The sequence below is a fragment of the Caretta caretta genome, chromosome 6, assembly GCF_965140235.1.
Source record: "Caretta caretta isolate rCarCar2 chromosome 6, rCarCar1.hap1, whole genome shotgun sequence".
NCBI classification, from domain to species: domain Eukaryota; kingdom Metazoa; phylum Chordata; order Testudines; family Cheloniidae; genus Caretta; species Caretta caretta.
Window position 1 is genome coordinate 39,430,090 of NC_134211.1, and position 27,355 is coordinate 39,457,444.

The window sequence follows — 27,355 nt, forward strand, 5'->3', positions numbered from 1 at the left end:
TGTTTTCCCATTTTACTTTTATTGCTTTTGTAGCTCATAGTTGAGTCTTTAATTTCTTAAAACCAATTACACATATTTTGGAGACAAAAAAACTTCGAAGTTGTCAAAATGAAGTTTTGAATGTTTTTACTATGGTTTTGGAATCTGCTCTGAGGCAAACAAAAACAACGCAACATTCAGGTATCAGAAAGACTGAGGAGACTGTTTTTCACTTGATTCAAATTTTGTTTCCAGGAGTTAAGTGTGTCATACAATTGTTGCCACTGCTGCTTTCCAAAAGTCCGATGTGTGCTGTTACTATAGAAGTAAAACAAAATTGAAAAAGGGATTAAGATACAGCATTTTTGCTATGCAATGCTCTTCTAGAATACATCTGTTTTACTTCTGTACATTTCTAGCTAGAAATAAGGTATATCTAATCCTCCAATTCCAAATTGAATATGGAAACATCTATTTTTAGTCTCTGTATAAAAGGCTTCACCACACCCACGCCGTAGCCTTCCCCAAGTATTTAAAGCTGCAAAAAAGTCATTAGTATTCTTGCCACTGTTAGGTCATTAAATGAAATGTGCTGGAAAATAGGACTCTCTTATTAAATAAGCTAATCACATTCAATCTGAGCTTTAATAAAATTATGATAAATAGCAACTATTTAACTACAGGCAACTGATAGGAACAATACCTTGCTTCTAGTTAAAATATTAAACAGCTATATTAAATGAAATAATTAGAACACACTAAATTGTTCTACAAAATGCGGCAAAGAATTAAGTCTTACCTGACAACTACTTTTCTCTGTGTCTGATCAATTTTGCAGTTCACCATCTTTGTCTTTACAGCTGAAAACAGTAAAACGATTTGAGTGATACTTTCAAGAGACAGCAAGGACATAAAATAGTATAAGCATCTTTAAACTCAAATTCATGTAAATATATACAAGTAATAACTTGCTGGATGTTACAGCCAACAGCGAAACAACAACCTGGTAGGCAGAAAAGCAAAGTGACGTAACAAGGTCATCCATGAATTCCTATGGTTTGGTGCCAATCTATTAAAGCAATATCCTGTACAGTTTTTATGAACTGTTCTCCCCTACAAACACATCCTGTTTTAATGACAGCAAGCAAAAACAGATGACAAATTAAACCTGCAAACAATTTATTAGTTCTATAAAGGATTATTTGAAATACAATTCCTGTCACTGAAAAGAAAACACTTCTCAAAAGTCAACAGTTGGCTAAGTCTTTAAATATGATGTTTCATACATGAATTTTTACATAAATTTAGAAATACAAATAGGGGGGTGGGGGAGCGCTTAAACCACATGTGGCTTGACAGACAAGTCTACATTAAAACAAGCAGTACCTTTTCATTGCTTAAGTTATAATATTCCATAGAGTGGTGTACGGAATTTGGCAAACTGCATGTAATGTTCTCTTAAAGATAACTAAGTATCTGTATTATAAGAATGGTGTATTTATCCAGCTTCTGTGTGTTAAACAACTGCCACTCATGTAAGACCCAAATCACATCTGTTCTAAAAATCCTCAAAACAAGGAATTAGTTTAGGAATAAAAACAAATAGTCCCCATGAAAAAAATGTGTAAAATATAAGCACGCTAACTCTTCTTACCATCAATGACAAATGCTTCTACATCATCTGCTCCAATCTGAAGTTCCTGCTGCATTGTGTCAAATGAGATTTCTTTGTTTTCCACTGCCATTCCCATAAAAGTAAGTAATCTCATTTTTGCCATATTCTGCTCATGCAACAAGCCTGCACAACAGAGCGTTAATAGTTTATGGGTATGAATTATAATTTGATAAACAAGTTAAACTATTTTCCACGTTCTTTCTACTGCATATGCCTCAGAATAATTTCAAATTCACTTTACATCATTTGAGTAAATGTTCCCTATCTGGCTTTATCAACATTCCTGCATCTACCTTGTGCTTTACAAAGACACCCAATTTGCTCTTAGGTTCTTCTGGACCCAGTTATTGGCACTGAAAGTGCAGAAAAATGCAGAAAAACAGCAAAATCTTGGGTCTTGATCAACTAGTGTACAGTCAGCTCACATCTCCTTGAAATGTAACAGAATTTAGATATTCCAAATCAGTTACAGCAGTGTTTCCCAATACGGGGGCAGAATGTCAGAGGATGGGGGGTAGACAAAATTAGTTCAAAGTACATCACCAGACAGAAGAGAAACGCAGTGGAACAGGGATGCCCAAATGACCCTAATGGTGCCCAAGCCCCCTCCCACTGCTACAATATCCTGAACTCTCATCCCCCTTGGTCCTCTTCCAGGATACACATACCCTGTGGCTAAGACTAAAACGGAAGGTGGCTCCTTGAAGGCAACTTCAGATTTTTATTTATTTATTTATTTTAAAAGAGAAATATATCCTGTTGAGAAAGTATATTAGCCTTAACAGGGGACTCCTCTCAAACTTCAAACAACAACAACACAGGACATCTAGTGGCAATATATTCCCAGACATGCAGAAATGAAAAGATAGTAAAGGAAATGGAAACATACCTATATTGGTACTTATATAGCCCTCACCACCATAGCACAGGAGGCGTCAGTCGTCAGTGTATTATTTTTACAACACTCCTGTGATGTAGGAAAATGCTACTGTGCTCATCTTATGGATGGGGACACAGGCACAGAGATTACATGACTTTCTAAGGTCCTTCACACAAAGTCTGGCAGAGCAGGGAACTGAACCAGGATCTCATGAATCCCAGACCAAGCCTTAAGAACCTCCTTCCTCAAGCAAGGCTTATATATGGCCCTTCCCCAACTGTCACACCTTATCTGGATATTCTGATTCAGCCAATCAAGTTTTTGGAGCTAAATTCTAGAATCTGCATAAAGTTTAATTAAAATTAACTTTAGTCACTTTAATCCAGTGTAATATAGATATTCACACTGCTCAGTAAATATTTAAGTTTGAAATTTATAACATCTGTATGCCAATAAAAGATCAGGGAAGCACATTATTACAGGACATCATGTTGTGTTAATTAGCAATAATTATGATGCAGGCTCCCTATCTGGCACAGATTCAACAAAAATGTGATCATCATAACTCAAATGAATGAATGAGAGCCACCAGCAACTATAGCTAACTGGATGTAATGGAAATCTACAACCATCAAAAAAATCAATTAGTGCACATTAACCCTAATTAACAAATGCAAATGAGATGCTGATTAACTTTTTGGTGCAAGAAAGGTTGTTGATAACACCAGATTAGACGTGGACATGTTAGGGCGATTCAGTTGACACAAGATAATGCTACTATTGGCCTAAGTTGTCAGCATTAATAAAACAACAAATTGTAACAAACTGATGCCACCTGTAGGAGCCTTTATTGAACAGCTTTTACAGACTAATTTCATTTTTAATTCGTACTGAATCCAAAACAAGAGTAAAACGGAAGCAAGTACTCTATTAGATGCCAAAACTTACTACTTATAATTCATTTTACTCTGTTATTCACACTAATATTTATAGTTACAAAGCATCATGCCTATCAAGAGGAAACAGCTAATTAAAAAAAATTCAGGAAAATAAGTTTAAAATGAAGCTATTTATAAAACTATAGCCAAATCTTCCTGAGAGATTTCTGTATCTTTTCTATCCCCGGAACGATTTTTAAAAGGTTTAGATTAAATGTGACCAGAAAATGTTGCTAGCATTGTAATTCAAAACTACTTTTATGTGTGTGTAGAGTCCTGGCCAAGACATGAAGAGATTCCTTACATAATTTTCTGACAGTTCAAACAAACACCAGGAAGTGAGAAAGCTCTTAAAATTGGACACAGATTACCTTTTTACCATTTAAAAATAATGTTCAGTTAGAAAACTGTAAGTTTTACAAGAATTAGCATATGTTAAATATACTGAAAATATCTACATTTTCATATTTAAGGTATTTACTGATTAAACCTATATATAGGAAAGGAAGCAAGAATAGTACTGACCATATTGGTGGGTGACCATAACACACAACAGATGCAAAGCATTTATTGTATATTTCAAAAATCAGCAAAAGTGCATTTTCAGCAATTATTTCTAGGAACAGACAAGCAACTTATTTATGGAGGTTCAAATATATGAAAATAGTTTAATGTATTACAAACGGTCTCTTTTGCATTAAGACAGCTCGATAGTCATTTGTATGCTTTTCTGATGTTTCAAATACACTCATGCAAATAGTAGCTGTGCTTTACTCTATCTACAATACACAAAGTGTGGCCATCAAACAGCAGGCTCTCTCTTGTCCATAAAATGGAAGTGCATATTGATGGTTCTAGTCATACTTTTATATTTTAATACAAAGTACCAGTGCCTTACAGTTTTCAGTAAAATTATTCTCAGACATACTACAATCCATTAAACCAAACGATGCCCATGTTACGTTGCACTAAACTATGTTTTGTTTTACAAAACTATAACATTTTTCTTGAATACCAGTACTGTCTTCATTTAAGTGTCATTTCAAAATCAAAGTTATAAAAAAAATATTTTTTATGGAAACATTTATTCATTACCAATATGTCAAAACCTTAATGTAGTAATAAAAAAATCTGCATCATTGAGCAATTTCTGCATTGTCACTGACCCCTGTCCTAAAAAGCTGCAATATAGAAAACGTAATTTTACTGCATGCAATAGCTTATGAACCAGTGCTCCTTTGAAACAGTCAATTACACATCAATGGGGGAGTGTCAAAGTGTTAATTACTACTCCTTTTTTTCCACAGTGTGTAAATAAAGAGGGTGCTGACATTAACATTCCATTGCATGGCTTCATGTGATGAAACAAATTAACTGGGACAGAATGTGGTTTGCCAAAGCCGAATGCATCAGCAATGCACAAACATTTGCATCTCTATATATTATTGTACTTCACCCTTGTTATACTGCTAGGTGGTAAAGTTAAATCATTTAAGCAATAGAAGTTTAGAAGTAAAGGCAGAGGAATCCTCTTTTTTGAGCTATGAATAATGAAGTGCTCATGGAAGTACAGGACCAATAGATTCTTCCAGGTATGGTGTGGGTAGATACGATATAAGGTTCCTCGCACAGTTTTGTTAATACTCCCTAATTCTGACCTGCACAACAAACCAGAATCTTGTCAGCTGAACAAGGGTCAATCACACCAAAGCTTGGTGAGCTCTGAATCTAGAAAATGGGGACTAAGAGACTGTCTACTCTTGAAAGTTAATTTGGAGTAAGGTGTTGTGTGAATTCAAACTCTTATGGCTATTTCTGAATATAACTCCTTGTGTGACACTTATTTTGGAATAAGAATGCCTTGTTCCTGTTAAACTGAATCAGAAAAGGCACCCTTATTCTGGAATACGCCTACTAAATTACTTGCCATCTTGGATTTAAACAAGATGAGAGGCCAACTCTGACTGAAACATTGAGCCCTAACTCACTGTCACTTCGAACCCTACATGCGCTCTTAAGGCTTGTTTACTCTAGAAAGTTGCTATACCAGTATAGTTAAAGCAGTACACTTCCCTAAAGTGGCCGCAGCTCTACCACTATAAAGGTACTTTATACCAGCTGATATAGCTATAACTGAAGCGGTATATAATGCATCTTTCAGGTAACATTGTGTCCGCATTAGGACTTTTACTGATATAACTATTTTGGTTAAAAAAAAATCACCTTCCCTAATCAAAACAGTTATACAGGCCAAACTTTAGGACAGACCAAAGCTGTACTATTATCTGAATCAAAAGTGTTGCAGGGTTCATAAATACAGAACACACAAGATCTGCTCAGTGATTGAAAAATCTAAACAATTTCAGATGTGTATATGAAAAAATGCTTTGGTATCAAATTATTTAAAAATTAATGCATTTTTAAAAATTCTGTACACAGAGCACTCTTCAGAAGCCAGGATGAAACCTTTATGCTTATAGACTGAGCCCTGGTACCAAGGCTCTGAGCCATAACAGCATGGTACTAAGGCAACCATAGTTATAAGGCAGGAGGTCAGAGGATCCCCTACTGGTCTGGATGATACCCTAAATGTCACAGTAGATCAAGTCTTATAAAAAGTTTTGCATTGTTTTACTGGAGAAAACACAAAAGATGTGCTCAGTGATTTAAAATTTAAATCTAAACAATTTTGGTTCTGCATATGAAAAAATGCTTTTGTATCAAATTATTTAAAAGTTAATGCATTTTTTGAAATTATGCATCTAAAGCACTGTTCAGCATAAGCTGGTGAATTTTCTTACGGTATCCCATGTTCCCAAAAAGCACCACATTCCAGGGGTGTCTTGCCAAGATGAGGGCTTCACTCCAGCACCTCAAATGTGAATTTATAGTTTGTTATCCTAACTGTTTTGGATTTCTGGACAAATGTATCCTTTTAAAGCTCAATTTCTGATGCCTGTAAGAGAACTCTCTCTCATTCAGTCTTATGACATACAACTTATGACAAGTTAATTGTCCAACTACCACAATATAAAATGTGTAACGTGTCACAGTAACCTTCTCCCCTGCCCCCCCGCTGTTATTCATTGTAATTATTGTGTAACTGACATTGCCAGGTTATTGGGAGAAGTTACATGTGCACTAATGTAATGCAGTAAAAACTGTGGGATTATTTTGTAAATGTATAACTATTCAGAAGAGTGCAGCGAGAGAAGAGTTAGCTCTACTCAATAATTCTTTTCAGAGTAACAGCCGTGTTAGTCTGTATTCGCAAAAAGAAAAGGAGGACTTGTGGCACCTTAGCTCACGAAAGCTTATGCTCAAATAAATTGGTTAGTCTCTAAGGTGCCACAAGTCCTCCTTTTCTTTTTGCAATAATTCTTTGTGCTCTTTAACCCATTTTTAAAATGCGTTCTTAACAGAAGCTGTCAGCCCTTTATTACCCAACCACAAGCCACAATGCATTAAAAAATGGAACACAGGAATTACTATACTCAATTAGGTTATTGATGCATCTCATCTGGCACCATATCTCCATCAATGACCAGCATGAACTGCTTCAGAAGAAGGTGTAAACCCTCCAAAAAAAAAATCAACAATTATGCAACAACACGCCCATGAAGTAGCTTATTCCTAACCCCAGGTAGCTGTTTTATGTCCCGTAACATGGGGATTACATTTCCCTTTGAATTTATTATTAAAACTGTAGATGTTCTTGTGGATAAATGTCTAATACTTGACACATTCTTGTGGCAGTGAGTACCACAGATTAGTTGTGTGGTGAAAAAATCTATTTGGTTTATGATTTTAAAATTTGTTTCATTTTAATTTGTTTGGGTGCCTGCCTACATTTGTACTCATTTATATAATATGCTTATTCTCATGTAAGAAACTGGAATCCTAATATTTCAGCCCAATGTATCTTCTACTATAAGGGAGTGGAACCCAGTGTATGCTTTGATGCGTGGATCTGATGAAGTGAGCTATAGCTCATGAAAGCTCATGCTCAAATAAATTGGTTAGTCTCTAAGGTGCCACTAGTACTCCTGTTCTTTTTGCGAATACAGACTAACACGGCTGCTACTCTGAAACCGATAAAAAAAATTAAGTGGAGTTAAATGTCAAATTTAAAAACAACCTTTTATGTATCTGGCTCTCTCCATAACCATTTATATTCTCAAGACCAACTGGTTTGCTTGAAAACATCTGTTCCTGAGCTGAATATGAAAAAATGACACTGCTTTGAAGCTTCATAGTCATTATTGAGATAACTATCCATTTAAATCATACTAAGACTCTACTTGACCATCAAAAAACTAATATAAGTTTTCCTCCTCTGAAAGCCACCAGGCAATTCGTTATTTATGCTCAGGAACAAGTCAAATTTCTGACCCCCTATTCAGGTATTTAATTATTACAGTGATACTTCATAAATTTTAGTTTGCTTTGATTCAGCTTAGCACTATCGTATGTAAACAAATGTTTAGAGCAGAGGTAGTCAATTATTTTTTGTCAAGGTCCAAATTTCTTGGTCAAGGTATAGTCAAGGTCCAGACTCCAAAGAAAATAAAAAATCAAAAATGATAATAATAAGTAAATAAAAAGATTTCGGGGTCCATTCAAAAGCATCTGGTGGTCTGGATTTGGGGCACAGCCTGCCTATTGATTACTCCTGGTTTAGAATGTCACAAATTTCAAATTCTTGTACAACATTGAAGTGTTACCAACAGGTTTTTTAACGACTCCCTTACAATTACCACTACCTATGAAACACAGTACCTGAATAAGAGATAAAAGAAATCTACGGGCACTTGTCTTTCTATATACAAAAATGTATTAAAGCAAGTACCAGGAAAACATATTAAGATGTCTGACATGGGATTGCTCATACATGAAGTTGACAAACACAGTATTTGCTGTTAGAGAAAGGAATGTACGAGCTCAAGACAAACTGTAGTCTTGTCCAAAGATGGATGGCTAGCTAAGAGGTCTTAACCTCAATGAATAAAGAACTTGTGGCAAAGGCCCCAAACTTTAAACCTGGATAAGGAAAGGAGACAGGTAATATTAACTCATTCGAGCTAAGAAAAAGCCACAATTAAATGTACCTCCAAGTGACTGAGAAAAAGTTTCTAAATATCTATAATTAAAACCTAGTACCTGTTAGGTTCAGTAGTCATCTGCCTCTTTGCGGACATCATTGTACTCTCTATACACATAAACCAGTAAGCTGTAATGTAGGGCATAGGCAGGACATGGAAGCGTGCCACAATTTATAATTCCACATCAGTTGTCAATGCACAGGCACTGAGCATAATAGGGGATGCCAGGCAACTTTTAAAATAAAATTAAAAAAAGATTAAGCTTTGAACCAACTGAGCAGGGAAGGCCGTTGACAGGTCCACATCCAAAGCCATAGAAAGAGTACTAGAAAGTCAGAAATGTAATAATTTAAAACTTACCAAGTGAGTCAATGAAGTCTTTGTTGTTCTGATAAAACTTGACATAGGATGCTAATTTAGCACTTACAAAAATGGTCAAAAGCTAAAGAAAAGAAGGAAAACCTCAAATATAAAAACAGTTTAACTAAATGTCATTACACTCAAACGGAACAGGTACCTCAGCATTTGCCCTGAAGGCACATGAAAAGGTCAGGTGCAGTTTAATGAATCTCTCTGAATGTACTTACAAAATGCAAATGGCATCAGAAAAAAAAAAGAATGAAGTTAACCATTTAGGGCCAACATCTGCCTCTAGATAATGACCACTCCCACTAACTTCAAAATGGACAATTTGTCTTGAGCTTGTTTTCCCAAAGCCTACCTATGTATCTGATGGCAAAATTTGGATCTTAGTGACAAGATTTCCTTACCCAAAGTGCACTTGCTTTAGTGATTATCTGTGAAGATCATATTCATCATCTTAAATTAGATTTGTACCCTTTTCTTACAATTAGTCTAAGAAAACAAATCACAAACACATTTTTTAATTAACCCCTTGCTCAAGCATCTCTTGCAGTCCAATGGTTGTTGTTCCTGCATAGGATGCAGCTGAAGTAAGTCAACTTCAAAACAGATTAAATCAACAAAGAAAAAAAAACCCACTCAGAAGATGTCAAAACAACTTTTCTGAAAAACAAAGTTACTTACATCATGGATAAGTTCTCCTTCCAAAAATTTCACTGGTTTTAAGGCAAGAAGATGGTCAAAGAGAAAGGTATTTGGGTCCTTCAGTGCTCGGACAATACATCTAATTAGGGAAGGAAAGTACACATGGGCTACAATAAATAAATGCACTGCCAATTAAATTAGAATATTTATTGTGCGCTTCCACAGTGCTTTCTAGTGAATCTCAAAATGCTTACTAAATTATTCAAAAACAATAGGCTCGCATCACCATTGTGAATATGGAAGTATTTTTAACCCCATTTTAAAGAAGGGGAAAACAAAGTCACAGTGATTTGTCCAACATCATAAAGAAAATCTATGTCAGAGCATAAAAAAGGAACCAGATCAAATCTTCCTATCCTGTGCTTTAGCTATGGACTTGGTTTTTATTCCCTTACGTAACTTAAATTATTATATATGGGTAAATTATCTTTAATATCACCTATAAGCTTCATAGAACCAAGTCACTTTGTGAAGATGGATTAGACTCAGACATGTGACACAAAGCAGAACAAACATCAAGAAGCTTAAACATATTAAGATCCATAATTTATTAGTTGCAGCTAAAAACTTTAAACAGTCCTATAAAGTTTCTATAACTCCTGAAAACACACTTTTTGTTGAACTGCATGTTTAGTAATTATATTTACAAGTAACCAACCAAGTTTTAGGATAATATTAGCATTACACTAGGGCTTAGAAGTCCCAACCGAGATTGTGATCCCATTGCATCAGGCACTTTTCATTTACTGTAAAAGACAGTCCACGCCTGGAAAAGCTCAGAGTTTGAAAAAACAAGACAAATAAAACAAGTGGAAGCAAAGAAGTGTTAGGATTATCTCACTTTACAGATAGAGAAGGGAGGCATCCTAGATCTGAATGCCTTAACCTCAAGGCTACCCCTCTCTTCTCAACACTGCTAACAGGTAAGAACAAAAGTACTTGGCCACGAGACTATAATACACAAGCAGAAACAAGTATTTGATATGATAGTTTGGTCTTTAGGGTATGTTTTTTGTACATAGATATGGGTATTTGGTGCTAGTAAGTATACAAATGTTAATTCAGTAATATAAGCAGATCCGGTATCAATGACTATAGTTAAGATTGCCTAACACTCTCTATTATGAAAACTTATTTTCAGATGCTCTAATTTTGCCAAACTTTAATCATATTGGCTGAAAATTCCCATGCCAGGTCTCTTCCTCAGACTGAATCCCTCCCCTGCCCCCCTATTTCAGTGAAAACAGTTCAGCCATTTTAGAGAACAAGATTAAGAAAAACAGATAGTTTTGACAACGTTATCCCCCCAACCCAGCTGTTTTGCTGAAACTCTATATTTCCATTCTTCGGAACAAGAACTTGAAACATGGCAGGGGAGAATCTTATGGTCAGAGAGGTGCATTTCTACTCTTCCTGTGAAAACTAACACAGATCTGGCAGACTTAAGACTCTGAAAAAAAAATCACAATTTGCACATGCTCAGTAGAGCTTGTTAGTGCTAAAATCTCCAAACATGCTAACTAAACTGAGCATGCTCCTAACCCCCGCATTGAGCATTTTGGAAGGAAGAGACCAAGATGGGTTGGGCTGGAAACCAGGAGGAGACCATGAGTTAGTTCTGGTTCTCCCACTGGTAGTTATTAATTCTATGCACTTTGCAACCATCATTGCTGAGCAAGGCCTCTCATCTCTAATTTAGGAGGCAGTCAGACAACATTCACCCATTTTACAAATAAGATAACAGATGACGTACTTCTTTTTTAAAAGTTTGCTTTTTAAGAGTGGGGGAAATTACATAAAAATGCTACTTTTGAAAAACATTAAAGTTGAAAAGTCAAGCACTCAAGAGTTAGAATTGTTGCAAGAATTCAGCCCTCTCACATGTGCTACAATAAGTCTTTAATTACACGATCACATGCTGTTTGTTCTACAGCATCCTGTGCACAGAATGAAACAGATAGCTGCAAGAGAAAAGAGGATTGCTTATGTTTAAGGCACTGGACTGAGATCCTGGAGAGCTATGTCCTCTGCATCTCAAATTGGTTTCAGGATTGTGAGCTGTGATTAGCTACACATCTCCTTTAATCACATTCTAGGTGAAGGATTTTCTAGTGATCCATAGTGTGGTGATCCATGTAGCTGCTCCTGTTAATATTCTGAATTTAAATAACTTTACTGAGTAGATCTGAGGGAATGCTACATTCCCCAAATGTAATGAGGTTATCACATATATCAAAAGTTTTTGTTAGCTTTGATGTATGTGTGACCAAAATGTTTAAATCTATGGGTACTCACAGAAAAATGGGCATGGTATGACCCTATTTGCTCACAATCTCCAGAAGATGTTAGGATTAAATCGATTTATGAACAAAATTGAACTACAGCATCCACTACAAAAAATTAACTTCCTCAATTTATTGCATAAGAATCAATGTATGGTAATTTACTCAGCGAGAGCAATGAAGGTGACCAGCAGGTACTTCTTAAGAGTATCCCATAACAATAAGACACTACACTGAATGAACTCAATAGCAAGGATGACACTTTTCACAATATTTTGAATATAACCTTTATAACCTTCTTTCTGTGTTATCCAAAGCCATGGAATGGTGTCTTGCACTCCATGAGACCTCCCAGCATACCCTCTGGGGAGTGGTGAAAGCTCAGAAAAATGGCCTTTTATAAGAAGTAGATAATTTTAAAAGAGTATTTCATCCTTCACAAAAACATGCTGTTCCCTCTGCTGCCGACAAGTACTTCCTGACCTCTAACCCTCCAGCAACAAGCCAGCGCAATCCCGTGCGGTTTGAGACCAATAGAATATTGAAAGGTAGGAAGACTCGCAAAGGAATCAGCTGAACATGCTCTGTGGGGTTTAACAAAGCTTTGGCATTTAAAAGTCAGTTGTGCAACTGACTTTTCAATGCTCTCATTATTTGGGGCACTAAGCACATAACCATACAAATACTGCATTACAAGTGACCTTCAAGGAAATCCAAGAGTTTCATATTACCTGTGAGCATCAACTCTAGCCTGGGAAGCATTATCCTCTGTGTAACTTCCCAACAGTTCCACCATTATTTTGGCTGCAGCGTCACTATGGGGGGAGGGGAGAGAAAAAAGTGTTACCTCTGGAATGCTGAAAAATAATTACAAGCTACTCAAATATTTAAATAACGCCATTATGAAGTTATAGTTCACCTGAAATTGTATTTGAAAGGATGTGATCAATATTAATTGCAGTGAAGAGGACAAATTAGCTAAATGTATTCATTCAATTGTGGTTTTACAAAATGTTTATCTTCACCCTTCATTTCATTCTCTTAAACTGATAAATTACCTGCTAGTTATGGAAAGCTTTCCTAGCTGGGAACCGCTTCACGTGATTCACTAGAACACTCTTTTTACACACATCTGGATCTAATCACTGCAGAATAAGTAGTACTGCACAGTTTACTTCAAAATGCAAGATGGCATATTTAAAGAGCATTTATGGTCAGAAAAGTGACTATGTAAAAGCAGCACCTTCTTACTTAACAGATCTGTTCTGTGAGCATTCAGAATGACATCTACTGACTTTAGTGTCAAAATTAAGTTTTTACTACTTTTTGGCTCCTGTAAATCTAGCAAAGCAAATAAAGCTGAGGGTGAGCCAGATTGTTCTCTCACTCACATTCACACAATTAAGTTCCAATTGCAGAATTTTTATTATTGGTCATGATGTGGAAGTCAGATAGAACTCAGCTTTGGTTTGCCAGGCTTACCTTTAGAAAAAATCTTTACTAGTAAACTGAATAAAACTTGAGATGAAAAGCTGTGGTCTTGTCTACACTGAAGGTTTTGGTGGGGTTTTTTTTGTTGTTTTTTTTTAAACAACATCCTACCAGCAATATCAAAAAATGGAAATGCTAGTGCAGACCAGTTCCTAATTAGATGATGGAGTAGTAAACACACCAGTGATTGATGTATATGCTAGTGATTTCACCACTGCTAGCTGTAGCGAAGCCACCAACTGCTGGAGGTTTCATGAAAGCTTCAGCATAGATGGATATAATACCATTTCTATAGTCACCTTTCAGAAGGTATAACTACACTATAAAATAAGAGAAGCGGTTTTCCACATGGACAGAAGGTTTGACCTTTTCTTTAATGACGCAAACCTTCTGAATGAGTCACTGAGACCTGGAGGACATTACCAATAACAGAATTTAACCAATTTTGTGATTTCTACCCATGAAATCACTAACAACTCTCTCCTGAAACTATCTTACTACTTGCTTTGAAGGGGCTAATCTACATTTGGAACCAAATCTCAGTAAGGAGGATACTAATTCTTGCACTTTTCTGAAAAGTGTCTAATACATTCATGAAAAAGATTCATTCTCCCTTCCTTCCCTCTACACATAACACTGGGGATCCCTTATCAATCTGCTCTATTTTGCCTGTTAGTAAGAAGCTCAAACTGATTATTCTAACCTTCAGAGTCTCAGAGTATTTTTGTAACATGAAAATCTGAACATTTCCTTTAGAGCAATTCCAGGCACTGTGGATTTCCTTCTGTGATAAATCTACTTGTTTCATTTAAGAACACATTAGAATATCTGCAGATTTTTATTAATGGAAAGCCTCAGATTGCAAGGTTTAGCAGTATAGTCAGCATATAACTAGTTACCTTTAACCATGAACTCTGAACAAGTCAGAAAGGGCAGAAACTGAGTGATGAATTGTAATCACCCCGGGCAGTGTTGTGATACCATCCACATATGCCTAGCCCACAGGGGGCTCAGGTGAGAAGTGTTTTTGTATTTTTATAGCACTCCTCTTTTTTGCGTTATGTTATTATTAAGGAAAATAATATTCAAGAAGACACCTTGCAGAGCTGCCACTTATTAGATCCTCTATAAGAAGAGGCTTCAAGCTCCCACAGAATTCTGGCATGATGAGAAGCAAGAGATAGCTGATTCAATCTGGAGATGGATGAAATGGGAGAACACACCTCTTTTGCCCAAGGTGTTGTGTACCCAGCGGAATTTGCCACAGAACTGCTATTGCTGCAGAATTTTATTCCATGATCAAAGCTTACTTTTTTTTTTTTTTTTTTTAAATTAAGATTCTAGCCCTTTTTGGTTGTGAATACAGGTGGCTCACCTTTGGAAAATCAACTGATGAAGTGCTGTCTGCATAAGGGCTAGTCTACATACAAACTTGCACCAAATTAACAAAAGGTATAAATTAAAAGCTTATCTAGGCATTTTCATGCATTGAAAATTGTCACTTTGGAAGACAAGTGGTTTAAATTGTTATGGCCAACATACTACCTGTTTGCATGTAGACTAGCCCCAAGGCAGTGCCTACATTAGAGATTTTTGCACTGGCAAAGGTACATCAACGCAGTGAACCAGCATAAACAAACACCTAGTGAAGACACAATGAATCAATTTAAGATGAGGTTTACTGTGTGTAGACAACCTGAAATAATGGCTGAGAGGCATGAACTGCCCCACGCATCTCAGAAAGCTGCTATCTATAAAACCTAGTTATGAAAATTTAGGCCTTGCCTTCACTGCTAAAAAAACATACGTTTTTACTAAAGCACCTGAGAGAGCCCAAGTTACACACTGAAGACTAGATACTTTAGTTTTAACATCAGGCAAACTTGCTGAGGTCAGCCCTATACATGCATCTATTTTAGCAACAAAAACAAGGCCTCAAATGGCAACAATGTTAACTATTTAATTGCTGATCATTTTAGTAGATACATCCAGCTAGTGTGCTTATCTCAAACTGCCTCCTACAACTTCCCAGCTGCCAAAAGCGCCATTTTCCACCCACCTGCCAAGATTTCCACCGATAAATTATTTTCAATTCTGCAGCACTTTGAAAGTGAAAAAATTAGAAACTAAACTAAAATTAAAACTCACAAAGAATACTGTTCTGGTTGTAATATTTTCATATTTAACATAAACCTCTATTTTGAATTGATCTGATCTGCTGCAGAATTTAGGACAAGCTTGCTGTGGAACAATAGAGCCTTGCTCTTATCCTTGCTATAGGGCATTTAGCTCATTTTAGAGAAAATATTTGCCGCTCACTTTTTAGAAAACAAAAGATTTTTCACTTGTACTTCCAGAAAATGTAAAATTAAGAATTTCAAGAAATTAAACTCCCTCCCCTCCAATCTTTTACGTTCCCAAAGTACAGCAGACATTTCTGCCCTATTTAATTCAGTTCAATTTTGGACCGTGGATATAAATTTGGGTGCTGAACGTGGCAACATACATGTCAACATTTTACAAAAGCTCTCTACAATGCTGTACATCTCCTGTGTTGTGCACACTTGTATTTTTGATATTCTTCTGGAAAGATGACCCAGGCAAATACTTTCAGCTGCACTGGCCAATCTAGATGCATAATTAGACAAAAAGTCAATGGGAAGGAAGTGGCTGAAACCAGGAATAACAGAGAGGTGAGAAGGGGAACAGAGTATATAGGGGGGTTTAAACAAGATTTGGAAATCACAAGTCACTCTACATTTTAAAAATTCAGTGGGAGGATACAACTAATGATCTTGCAAGATCTGTGCTGAGTGCTTCCTTGGGAGCACCAGCAGACTGGAAGAGAGGAGAGTCTGCTATGCCAAGCAGTTTCACTCTGCTACAGCTGGGTAAGCGCTAGGTGCAGCAGCAGCTAAGGCACAGAACTCCACTGGAGAATCTCTGCAGGAAGAGGCACAAAGAGCAGGGGGGAAAAAACCATCTCCCCAACAAAATTCAGCTACCAATAAAGATCTCAGCAATAAGGCAACCCCTGCCATCTTCCAATTTTCCTCAGTTCACCGTGGAAAAATTAATATTATTTTCTTACTCCAAGGACGCCCGATGATTCTTGAACACTAGAAATAGGAAACTTCCACCAGAAAGTAGCAGGAGTCTCACTTATTACTGTGGGATAGAAGTGTACATGTTTAACATCTATATTTAAAGTAGCCTTCAGAAGTTACTGGAACTGTACACTCTATGGTCATACACTATGGAAGATCCATTAGCTATACATATCAATCCATCTTACAACAGCTGGTGAGACATCAGAAAGTTAAAAACTTCAATTCTCCTAAATAATTATTTCTCCATTTCCTTTGATTAAAAACAGACAAAGTAATTGAAGTATGACTTTATCACTTAATTTTTCCATTCCCATTTATCTTCTCATACTGCTGGGTCTAGCAACATTCCTGAATGCTAAGGCTGGAATGCTGCTTTGAGTTTCTCAGAGTATTGCAGATAGTGCCTGCCCATTGATCCAGGAGAATGATCTAGGTCAAAGGTCACTCTTTATTTTCTTTCCCCTAAGAAGAATAAGGTGCTCTGAAAAATTGCCCTATTGATTGCAAACTCTGCACTGACCCAGATGGTAGTGCCATGCATGCAGGAGTTTGTGAAAGATATTTTAATGCTTAACTCTATAGTGCAGATATTTTTTACGATTTTGGTGGTAAAGTGGAATACATTACCAAAACCAAGACAATTTAAAGAAAATTAATTCATATACAGATTTGATAACTAGCCAAGTTAGAAAACAGTTAACTGTTTAAAAGACAATTGGAGCCAATTTGTTAACTTCCTCTTCAATTCAAAGATCTACAGGTGGAATTTGAAAATGATAATGGAAAAGCAAGCTAGTTCGATTGCAAATAGCTTTTCTTTTAATTAGATGACTTAAATGGATGATCCTTTATATCTTGGCTAATTTTTAATAACATTTGTAATGTTTGCAGTCAGCTAATTATCGTTTTGCTTTAGAAAAACATAGGGCTCTATAATTCCATTGGCATAAGCAGTTTTTACAGAGTAGAAATGTATATTAACTCAGTACTTTCCAAACATAAAGCATAGACTCTTCATTACATACAAGGTCTTTGGTTAACCTCTCAAAGAATGTATAAGTATTATTTTGGCCACCTGAGAACTGTTATATAGTATCATCCTGGAAAAAGTATTCTAGTGAAAATGGCTGAATGAATAAGAAGTTGAATGAAGATTATGGCTCAGATCCTTGGCTACATTGAAGGCAATTTTACACTACAATATCACTGTAAATCATCCCTGATACCAGCTTAGCCACTCTTGGGAGCCTTACCCCAATTTAGGGCAGGATCCCCCAAATGACAGCCAACATAGCAGTTTCCCAACATCCATGACCAGTGGAACCCATGAGTAGTTGATCCCTGGTTGTCATATGTGAAATCTAGCAGTTTATACAAATTGAAAATCATTCCTCTCAAAGATTCATTTAAATACAATATTTTTTGCCCTCTTCTTGCAGCAGGGCATGTAGCAAAAACCATCACAATCACGCTGTCCTCCCAAAAAACTGACCAAAACCTCAAACCTTTAATTACAAATATTTTAATAACCTCAAGTCCTTTTTAAGTAAGCGAAGGAGATGGATACCGAAAGTGTGTGCATAATATTCTCAGGGGCTGTGATAATAAGCATAGTAAAATAAGATGCCTGCTTGTCCACAAAGATAAAGAGGGCTGTCCATCGACATAAAGGAAATGAGTGTTAAAAACATACCAAAAATCCTGAAACTGTTGTGTAACAATTCTTTATTTCAATCTGAATGAAAAAAAGTTTACTTTTGTGAAGGCAAGGTTTGTGTCTCTTGTTTATCCTTTCTTATCAGTAAATGTAAAGAGTTATTCTGACGTGTACAAACAAGAGCTGCTGTCAATTTATTAACACAAATTAATTTGCAGGTAGACTGTACAGAATTACATAAAATGTCAAATTATTTTGGTCAGCCTACTTCATTAGATCAAAAAGAAAAGGAGTACTTGTGGCACCTTAGAGACTAACCAATTTATTTGAGCATGAGCTTTCGTGAGCTACAGCTCTCTTCATCGGATGCATACCGTGGAAACTGCAGCAGACTTTATATACACACAGAGAATATGAAACAATACCTCCTCCCACCCCACTGTCCTGCTGGTAATAGCTTATCTAAAGTGATCATCAGGTTGGGCCATTTCCAGCACAAATCCAGGTTTTCTCACCCTCCACCCTCCACCCCCCACACACAAATTCACTCTCCTGCTGGTGATAGCCCATCCAAAGTGACAACTCTTTACACAATGTGCATGATAATCAAGTTGGGCCATTTCCTGCACAAATCCAGGTTCTCTCACCCCCTCACCCCCCTCCCAAAAACCACACACACAAACTCACTATCCTGCTGGTAATAGCTCATCCAAAGTGACCACTCTCCCTACAATGTGCATGATAATCAAGGTGGGCCATTTCCAGCACAAATCCAGGTTCTCACCCCCCCCCACCCCCATACACACACAAACTCACTCCTTTTCTTTTTGCGAATACAGACTAACACGGCTGTTACTCTGAAACCGTTCATTAGATCAGACTCCTATTATGATCCCCAATGATTTTTTAAAACAATTCAGCAGGTATTATATTAACATTAATTCCCATGTCTAGTGCAAAGCTTTGTCTCGAAGGTAATGTTTATAACAGCAGACTGATTGTGATAACTTTGATTAATAGACACTCCCCCAACCAACTGAACAATAGAGATGGCACTACACACATTTTAAAACATCAAAGCTCAATTAAACAATAAACTTGGCATAATGCTATCATTTCGAGAAGGAAAGCAAAAGTTTTACTTTTGTAAGTTTATAGCTTTCAATCAACCCACTAACTTTAGTATCTTCTAAGAAAAAACAGTTTAACTTAAAATTAAAAGAGCTCTTAAATACTAGTTTAAGATGTAATAAAAGTACGTCCAGATGTATTCGATGAGATTTAAAAGATTTACAGTAAAGAATAGTGTAATGAAAAACGATTTCCCCCCCAAATCTTACACTATATACTAATTTAAAACTACTGAAATTCTCTAGTCTCTTATTTAACTCAACATACCTCTTCTTGCAGTCCACCAATGCATCATACAGCAGTCTCAGAAGAGTATGTTTTTTCTCTGTGCTGAGATTCCAGTCAGAAATCCACTTTCGAACCTTCATAGAAAACAATTAAAAAAAGTGTTGCAAACGTTTTCTGAAGAGTAATCTGACTGTTAACGTTAGAACTACAAACACTGCCCACTTAAACATGACCCAGGCTCTCCTGAAGAGGAAAAAGAATGACGGAAAGGATCTTTCCCAGAGATCCCTGTCTGGCTCTTCTGGGTATTCACTCTGCAGTCCAAAAATCAGGAAAGTGCACCACTGGAGGGCCAGAAATCAGTACCTCACACCCTCTTCCTAAAGGAGGAGAGTGGGCTTACAGATCTCTGCCTCCATAGTGAGGGACATCAAACTAGTGTCCCAAAGCTGGTTACAGCACTTTTCACACACCCTGCATATTCAAACAAAGCTCAGACAGATCTGATGTGTTTAACATCAGGGAGAGATGTTTACTTTCTAGTTTGCTATGAAGAGCAGTTTGACTTCGATTATAGGGACAAAAACTTTTAAAATTCAAAAACCACAGTTAAAAATTTGGTTTTTATTCCAATTGAGCTTGATAATTTTTAATAGTGATAGCCACTATGTATTACCTCTGACTACCTGCGTACAGTTAATATAGAAAATAACTAGTGACACCACATCAATTACCTGATCTAGTTCAGTTGGAATGTACTGAATGGCACCACATGCTGAGGCCACTTTAATAAGGCTGCAGTAGACTGTATATCTCACAGGAGTATTCTTATCCATACCGTGGAAGAGATTGCTCAGCCTAAACCACAAAGAACAAATCAATTAACCCTAGCAGGTTTGGCAATTAATGAGGTGAATATGTGCAGACACCAATGTGTCCACTGACATGTGTACTAGTATATAAAATGTAAATCTGTCTAACCACCATTAGAGCCCTGTGTGGATACAAAATTTATATCCACGGATATAAAGCAGATATCCGCGGAGCTGATGGGCTCTAGCAACAACGAGCGAGACCAGCGCGGCCATGGCCAGCAACTGGGTCAAGAACTGCAGCAGCAAAAGCAGCAGCAGGTTGGGCCACCACTTGTAGGAGCCAGCACCCAGCCCAGGCAGCTGCTCTGGTGCGGCTGGGCCGTCCCCAGCCCCATCCATTGAGCCAGACACCAGGCTCACTGGCAGCTGTCCCTGGTTGCACTAGTGTGTGCAAGCGGCTTGCATGCTACCAGACAAAAGTCCCTTCCACACAGCAGTCCAGGAATATGCGAGTTGCTTGCGCATACTGGTGTAACCAGGGACAGCTGCCGGTGAGCCTGCTATTCTTGCTAGTTGTTGCTATAGCCCTGCAGCTCCGCGGATAGCCACGGATATAAATTTTGTATCAGCACAGGGCTTTAACCACCATCATCTCAGTGCTAGGACAGAGATGACAATGGCTTACTGTTTTATAGCACCTTCCATCAGAAGATCTCAAAGCACTCTAAAAACATTAATAAATTTAGCCTCAGAACATCCCAGTGAGGTAGGTAGGTATCCCCACAAATGGGGGAAAAGAGGCAAAAAGGTGACAAAAATGCAAGGGTCACACATGTACAAAGATTCAATAGAAGCCAGTTTTCAATTCCTATGCCTGTACTTAAAAACAAAAAACAAACCAAAACACACACACACAACTATCCCTCCTCCTGAAAGGAAGGATATTTTATAAAATATTTTAGTTCCCCTGATCCCTAAGGGATACTTACAGCTGCAGCCTCAGAGATGGACGCTCGCCTTCCCGAAATTTTACCAACTTCTCACACAGGCTTTCAATTAAAGCTTCTTGTTTGTCAGGTTCCAGGATAAGAAGCAGAGATACTACACTGTTCATTACACTTTCAACATCTATACATAAACAAAACATGCATCAACTTAACGCTACAGGCAACAATTACTTCATCAATGCTAGAAATGCTCCTGCCACTAATGCTTATTTTGTCTCCCCATGACATACTGGAAAAGGGCAATTCCAGCCTCATAGGCTTTTTACAAAATCAGTTATTAAACTGGACAAATATAATGTGTGTGACAGCAGCTCAGTTTAACCTGCAATCCCCTGCCAGCGTATCTCAACCCTATTTATTTTCCACTTCTAGGGTGGAAAGAGAATTTGGTCTCCATGACATCAATCTCGATATTTTATGGGAAGCCAATGTAAATTAAAAGATCTCCATCCCTATCTTCAAAACACTCAATGGCTTGGGTTCAGCACATCTAAAAGATTGCCTAAAATTTCAGAATGAGACTATGATCAACAACTCTGTACCTCAGGCACAATGGTACTTTATCACAAGAGTAAAGCTGATCTGCCAAAGACAAAGCTTTTTCAGGAGTCAGTCCCAGACCGTAGAACGAACTCCCACAGAAACTAAGGACCATCAATAAAGCTCATTTCCTCTGCAAGTGCAAGGTGCACTTTGACTTATCTGCTCTAACAAACATACAGTGACATGTCCATATATATTTTAAAAACGTACCAAAACACTACACTGCAAACACAATCCCCCCTTCACTCCCCCCTCCCCCCGGGAGAAGATAAGAGGAAAATTAACTACATGTGACAAATGTTTATTACATTGCTTAATGCACAACTGGAAGGCACTCAAATAATAGTGATAAGAGCTGTACAAGAACCTACAAAGAATATGATTCTCATTGAGACTGCCAACAAGGGTGCCAATTAACGGCAGCCATAGCTGCAGTTTGTGCTATGGACACCTGCTCATGACAACACAGACCCAAGAGCACCTTGGTTTCTGAGCAGCCAAGAGTTTGCAACAACTTTCCATCACTATCTACACCGGAGTAGTAAATCCCCTGGTTCGCCCAGTCCTTGCGCAAACTATTTTTAATCTCAAATACCCTGATGGCCAATAAAAAGATCACTATAATATTCCAATTCACCAGACTTACTAGAATGCCAAAATGGAGATGAGCGTTCCCAATATTTATCTTCTGGGATTAACTGTACACCCCAAAAAGCAATGTAAAAAAAAATATTAGCTTCCCCATGACAAGCATGGCAGACTATTATGAATACAATCTTCTCCAAATAAGGCTACTTCAGTTTAAAAAAGTATGGTCATTCTGGCTATAGAATTATAGGGTCTGTCCATATATTTTACGTGCATTTGTCTGCTGCAAGATGCTAAATGATCAATATTCATAAATATTCATCCCTAAATGAATCCTCACCCTTTCAAATAAGACAGGCATATCAGCTATCAATTTTGTCACACCTAAAAGATATAGCCATATACAAAGAATATTTTAGAATATAGGATGCACAGAAACTCAGGTAAGAGTCATAGTACACTTAACATTTATTGCAATTAGTACTGCATCCTGTCGAAAGGTCTCAGAAGACAACGTTACATTTCTAGGGCAGGGTTAACTGATTTAGTTTACCCTCAACGTTAACAGTTACTTGCATCAAATTTCCTCATTCTTCTTAAAGTTATGCTGCTACTTACTTGAATGGCTCTCCCTGCTCTTAACCAGCAACAAATCTTATTTCACCACTTATTTTTTAAATGGAAATTGGTTTTGTACATGATTAATCACCCATCTCAGACACAGTCATAAGAACATAAGAATGGTCTATCCAGCACAGTATCCTGTCTACTGACAGTGGCCAACGCCAGGTGTCCCAGAGGGAGTGAACCTAACAGCATCTCTTTCCTGCCATCCATCTCCACCCTCGGACAAACAGAAGCTAGGGACACCATTCCTTACCCATCCTGGCTAATAGCCATTAATGGACTTAACCTCCATGAATTTATCCAGTTCTCTTTTAAACCCTGGTATAGTCCTAGCCTTCACAACCTCCTCAGGCAAGGAGTTCTACAGGCTGACTTGTGCTGAGTGAAGAGGAACTTCCGTTCATTTGTTTTAAACCTGCTACCCATTAATTTCATTTGGTGGCCTCTCGTTCTTATATTATCGGAACAATAACTTTTCCTTATTCACTTTCTCCACACCACTCATGATTTTATATACCTCTATCATATCCCCCCTTAGTCTCCTCTTTTCCAAGCTGAAAAGTTTCTAGCCTCTTTAGTCTCTCCTCTTATGGGACCCATTCCAAACCCCTAATCATTTTAAGAAAAGGAGTATTTGTGGCACCTTAGAGACTAACAAATTTATTTGAGCATAAGCTTTCGTGAGCTACAGTTCACTTCATCGGATGCATCAAATAAATCTGTTAGTCTCTAAAGTGCCACAAGTACTCTTTTTCTTTTTGCGGATACAAACTAACCCGGCTGCTACTCTGAAACTAATCATTTTAGCTGCCCTTTTCTGAACCTTTTCTAATGCCAGTATATCCTTTTTGAGATGAGGGGACCACATCTGTACGCAGTATTCAAGATGTGGGCTTACCATGGATTTATATAAGGGTCCAAACTATATTTCCCATTTCTTCAAAAGGAACTGCATGTCATCAAGAGACAGGACTGAATACAGACACATTTTGCCTTGTTTGAACTACCACACTGAAGGAAACACATTTCTTCACCACTGTGGGAAATTCTGCCCTTTTGTGGGTTAACAAGAGCCTGTTGTACTGTAATAATGTTGACACTTCTACTGAATACAGTCTGTTCATGTATGAGTCTTTATGTAGTGAAGGCCATGGAACAGGTTTCCAAACCTTGCCAACAGTTATCTGAGAGGGTGTCTGTGCAAATGATTTATTTTGTCTTCTTTTGTGTCTGCATTATGCAGATTCAAAGAGAGGAGGCAAAGAATGGCTTAACTCCCACGGACCACTACACCATGTGCCGCAGAGACTAAACACTGCCTTACATTGCCTCTAAGTCTATTTGTGAATTTACACCAGCCAAGGACAGGGTGAGTATGGTATCATATCACTTTCACTGTAGGTGAATAACCTCAGTACATAGCAGTTTCAAAGTTCCCAGCTGGGATTCTTCTATTACTGACAAAAATTAATGTTCTTGTATGGGCTGGTCCCTTTAAAAATTTAGGGTGGGATTTTCAAAATCTCCCAGCACTGGCCTAGCTCTGTTCCCATTTAATTCAACAGGCGTTTTACCACTGATTTCAAATGGGCGCAACACTGAACACTTCTGAAAATCCTACTTAATGCATAATGACCTTCCTATGAGTACTCTCTCTATTGGTCTCTCTGCCGTGCAAGTGCTCTATGTAACTTAAGGTGACTCACAAGCTCAGTCATCATAAAGTTCCTGAATATGCTAATCAAGACTATCCATACCAAGACTTTCAAAGACACAAACCTTTATCATCCTCCTTTAGACATACATCACAGACTTCAATAATCTGAGCCAAGTCACTGTGAAGTCCACCTTCAGAGTTCTCTTCGGAGATCTCAGCTCCTTTAGATTTCAGATAAGCTCGAAGTTCTGCAGCCTTTTAAAGAAATAAAGAAACTAATACAAATGTACATACTACTAGCAACATCTTATTGGCGGTCTTCACTTGAATGAAAAGGTGTGCTTTTAACTCAGATTAGCTAACTTGAGGTAAAATCCTAGTAAAAAGCAAGACAGTTAGCTGGTTCCCTCATAGTCTTGTGTGAAAACTACAAATGCCTTGCCTTCTCTAGGATTTTACCTCAAAGTAGCTAACAATCTGAGAACATACCTCCTCCCTGGTGACAAGGCCTATACCTTAACTTTACAATCCAAACCTTTACTAAATGACAAGAGTATAAGCTCTTTGAAGTCATATGTTTGTACAGCGACTAGCACCACAGGGTCCTGATCCGATTGTGACCTTTAGGTGCTAGTGCAATACAAAGATAAAAATGTTTTCAAAAGAATTTATGTCAAGGATCAAAATTAAATAAACGTGGTATTACTTAAGAAATAACTGAAAAGTACATTTCAGAACCCCACAAGAGATTTTGGATTCAATGTTTGAAGACCTGTTACTAGACGTTCATGCCACAAATTTCTAGTCTCTGTGGTTTAAGAGTATTTTCAATGTTTGTTTATTTTGCAGAACTTAAATATTTTTTTAAAAGCCTTCAGAAAGTGAGCAAAAGCTCAGAAACACGAGACAGCGCACACCATGATGGCAATTTTAATACCAAGAAGGTTGAAAGAATAAGTAATGTCGGATATCTGAGTTAACTTTCTTTTTTTCTCTCCTCAAAGTGGGACTCGAGGGGAGGAATGAAGGAGGGAGGGAGAAATAAAAGATGTTAGAGGCATGGGATTTGGGAGCAGGGGATTAAGAGACAATATTACATGAAATAATTAATATTTAAACTAATCAAAAAGATAAGAAATGCATTAAATTTAGTGTTCTAACTTTCAGCAAAGTTTATTTTAAAGGGCCTCATGGAGCTCCCAAGCATTTTGATGGAACTTTTGCAATTTCCTATTTCCACAATCTACAGAGCTCCAGCAGGCACAAGGGTAATATAGTCCAGTATTCATTTAAAGAAAATGGTATGTAACATGTTCATCAGTGCTTCACTTATTTGTTTTCTAGTCTCAGGAAATGTTTTAGGTTTATCTTGCAAATATTGTTTAGTCCTTAACAAAGAATGTAACACCCTATAATATTTGTAGATTAAATATCAACAAAATGATATAAAACTGAACTTTCCATTCAATACTATATATATGCTTTGTGTCCTCAAGAGTTTCATATTGCTGAGCACTGTTAAAACACCGCCTTGTTTCCTCTTAAGAGAGATTTCAGTAACAGGTGAAATGATATGGACAAAGTGCTGTAGGATCATCTGGGATAAAGAGTTATATAGCTCTGGTACATTATTAATTCTGACTTTAGAAAGGTTTTGTATGAAAAATCCACCAGACCCCACGCTCAATGCACTGAGGATCAGTTACAGCTTCTAGCTATCAGGGCCATTCTAGGATGGACTGAAACTGACCACATGGGCAGTGTTATTGTAGCCCCGTTCGTCCCAGGATATTAAGGACAAGGTGGGTGCAGAAATATCTTTCATTGGACCAACTACAGTTGGCGAGAGGGACAAGCTTTCTCAGAGCGACACAGAGCTCGTCTTCGGGGCTTGTCTTTCTCACCCACAGAAGCTGGTTGGATAAGGGATATCACCTCACCCACCTTCTCTCTCTCTGGAACTGACCAGCCGATTACGGGGACACCGGCAGGAAGATCAGTTGACGCTTTCCAACCCCGCCCCCGTCCCGGGACAGGCCTGAGGCAGCCCAGCCCCCAAGGCACGCACGGGATCGGGGGGGGGAGGGGGCGCGCAGCACAAGCGACAGGGGCGGGCGGTTCTGGTGGCTTCCCGAGCGTCCCTCCCCCGGCCGTTAACCGTCAGGGAGCCCGGTCACTCAGCCCGGGCGCGCCGCGGGCTCGCTGCCCCCACCCGACAGCCGGGCGGCTACTAGCTCCCCCTCCCCGGGCCCCTCGGCTTGACACTCGGTGGGTTTGAGTCAGGGAAGCGGCGCCCCGGGACGCTGGGAAGCGGCCGGACACGCGGTGCGGGCCGGAGCCGGCACTGGGAGGCCCCAGGAGGGAGCCGGGTCCAGGCGGAGGAGAGGCGGCTGCACCGCCCAAACCGCGGACACCCAGCGCGGCTTCCCCAGTCCCCTAACCTGATCCTCCTCGGTAATATCGATAAAGGCCGGGACGCTCATGGCCGCGACGGCTCCCCTGCCTGGCCCGGAGAGAGCACGCCACCCTCACCGGAAAGGTGGTGGTGCGTCACTTCCGGGACCGCGCACAGTCTGC

At 38.2% G+C, this 27,355-nt stretch overlaps 1 protein-coding gene across 1 annotated transcript; it reads right to left on the bottom strand.

Moving 5' to 3' along the window:
- On the bottom strand, positions 1 to 27,355 carry EIF3M (eukaryotic translation initiation factor 3 subunit M). The gene is made up of 11 exons (XM_048852770.2): positions 27,220 to 27,355; positions 24,901 to 25,033; positions 21,346 to 21,484; positions 20,276 to 20,399; positions 19,581 to 19,675; positions 12,656 to 12,739; positions 9,622 to 9,721; positions 8,935 to 9,016; positions 1,634 to 1,777; positions 779 to 839; positions 1 to 297 (listed from the first exon to the last, which is right to left on the bottom strand). Exons 1-11 carry the CDS (start codon positions 27,259 to 27,261, stop codon positions 177 to 179), a joined length of 1,125 nt encoding a protein of 374 aa, XP_048708727.1. The 5' UTR covers positions 27,262 to 27,355; the 3' UTR covers positions 1 to 176.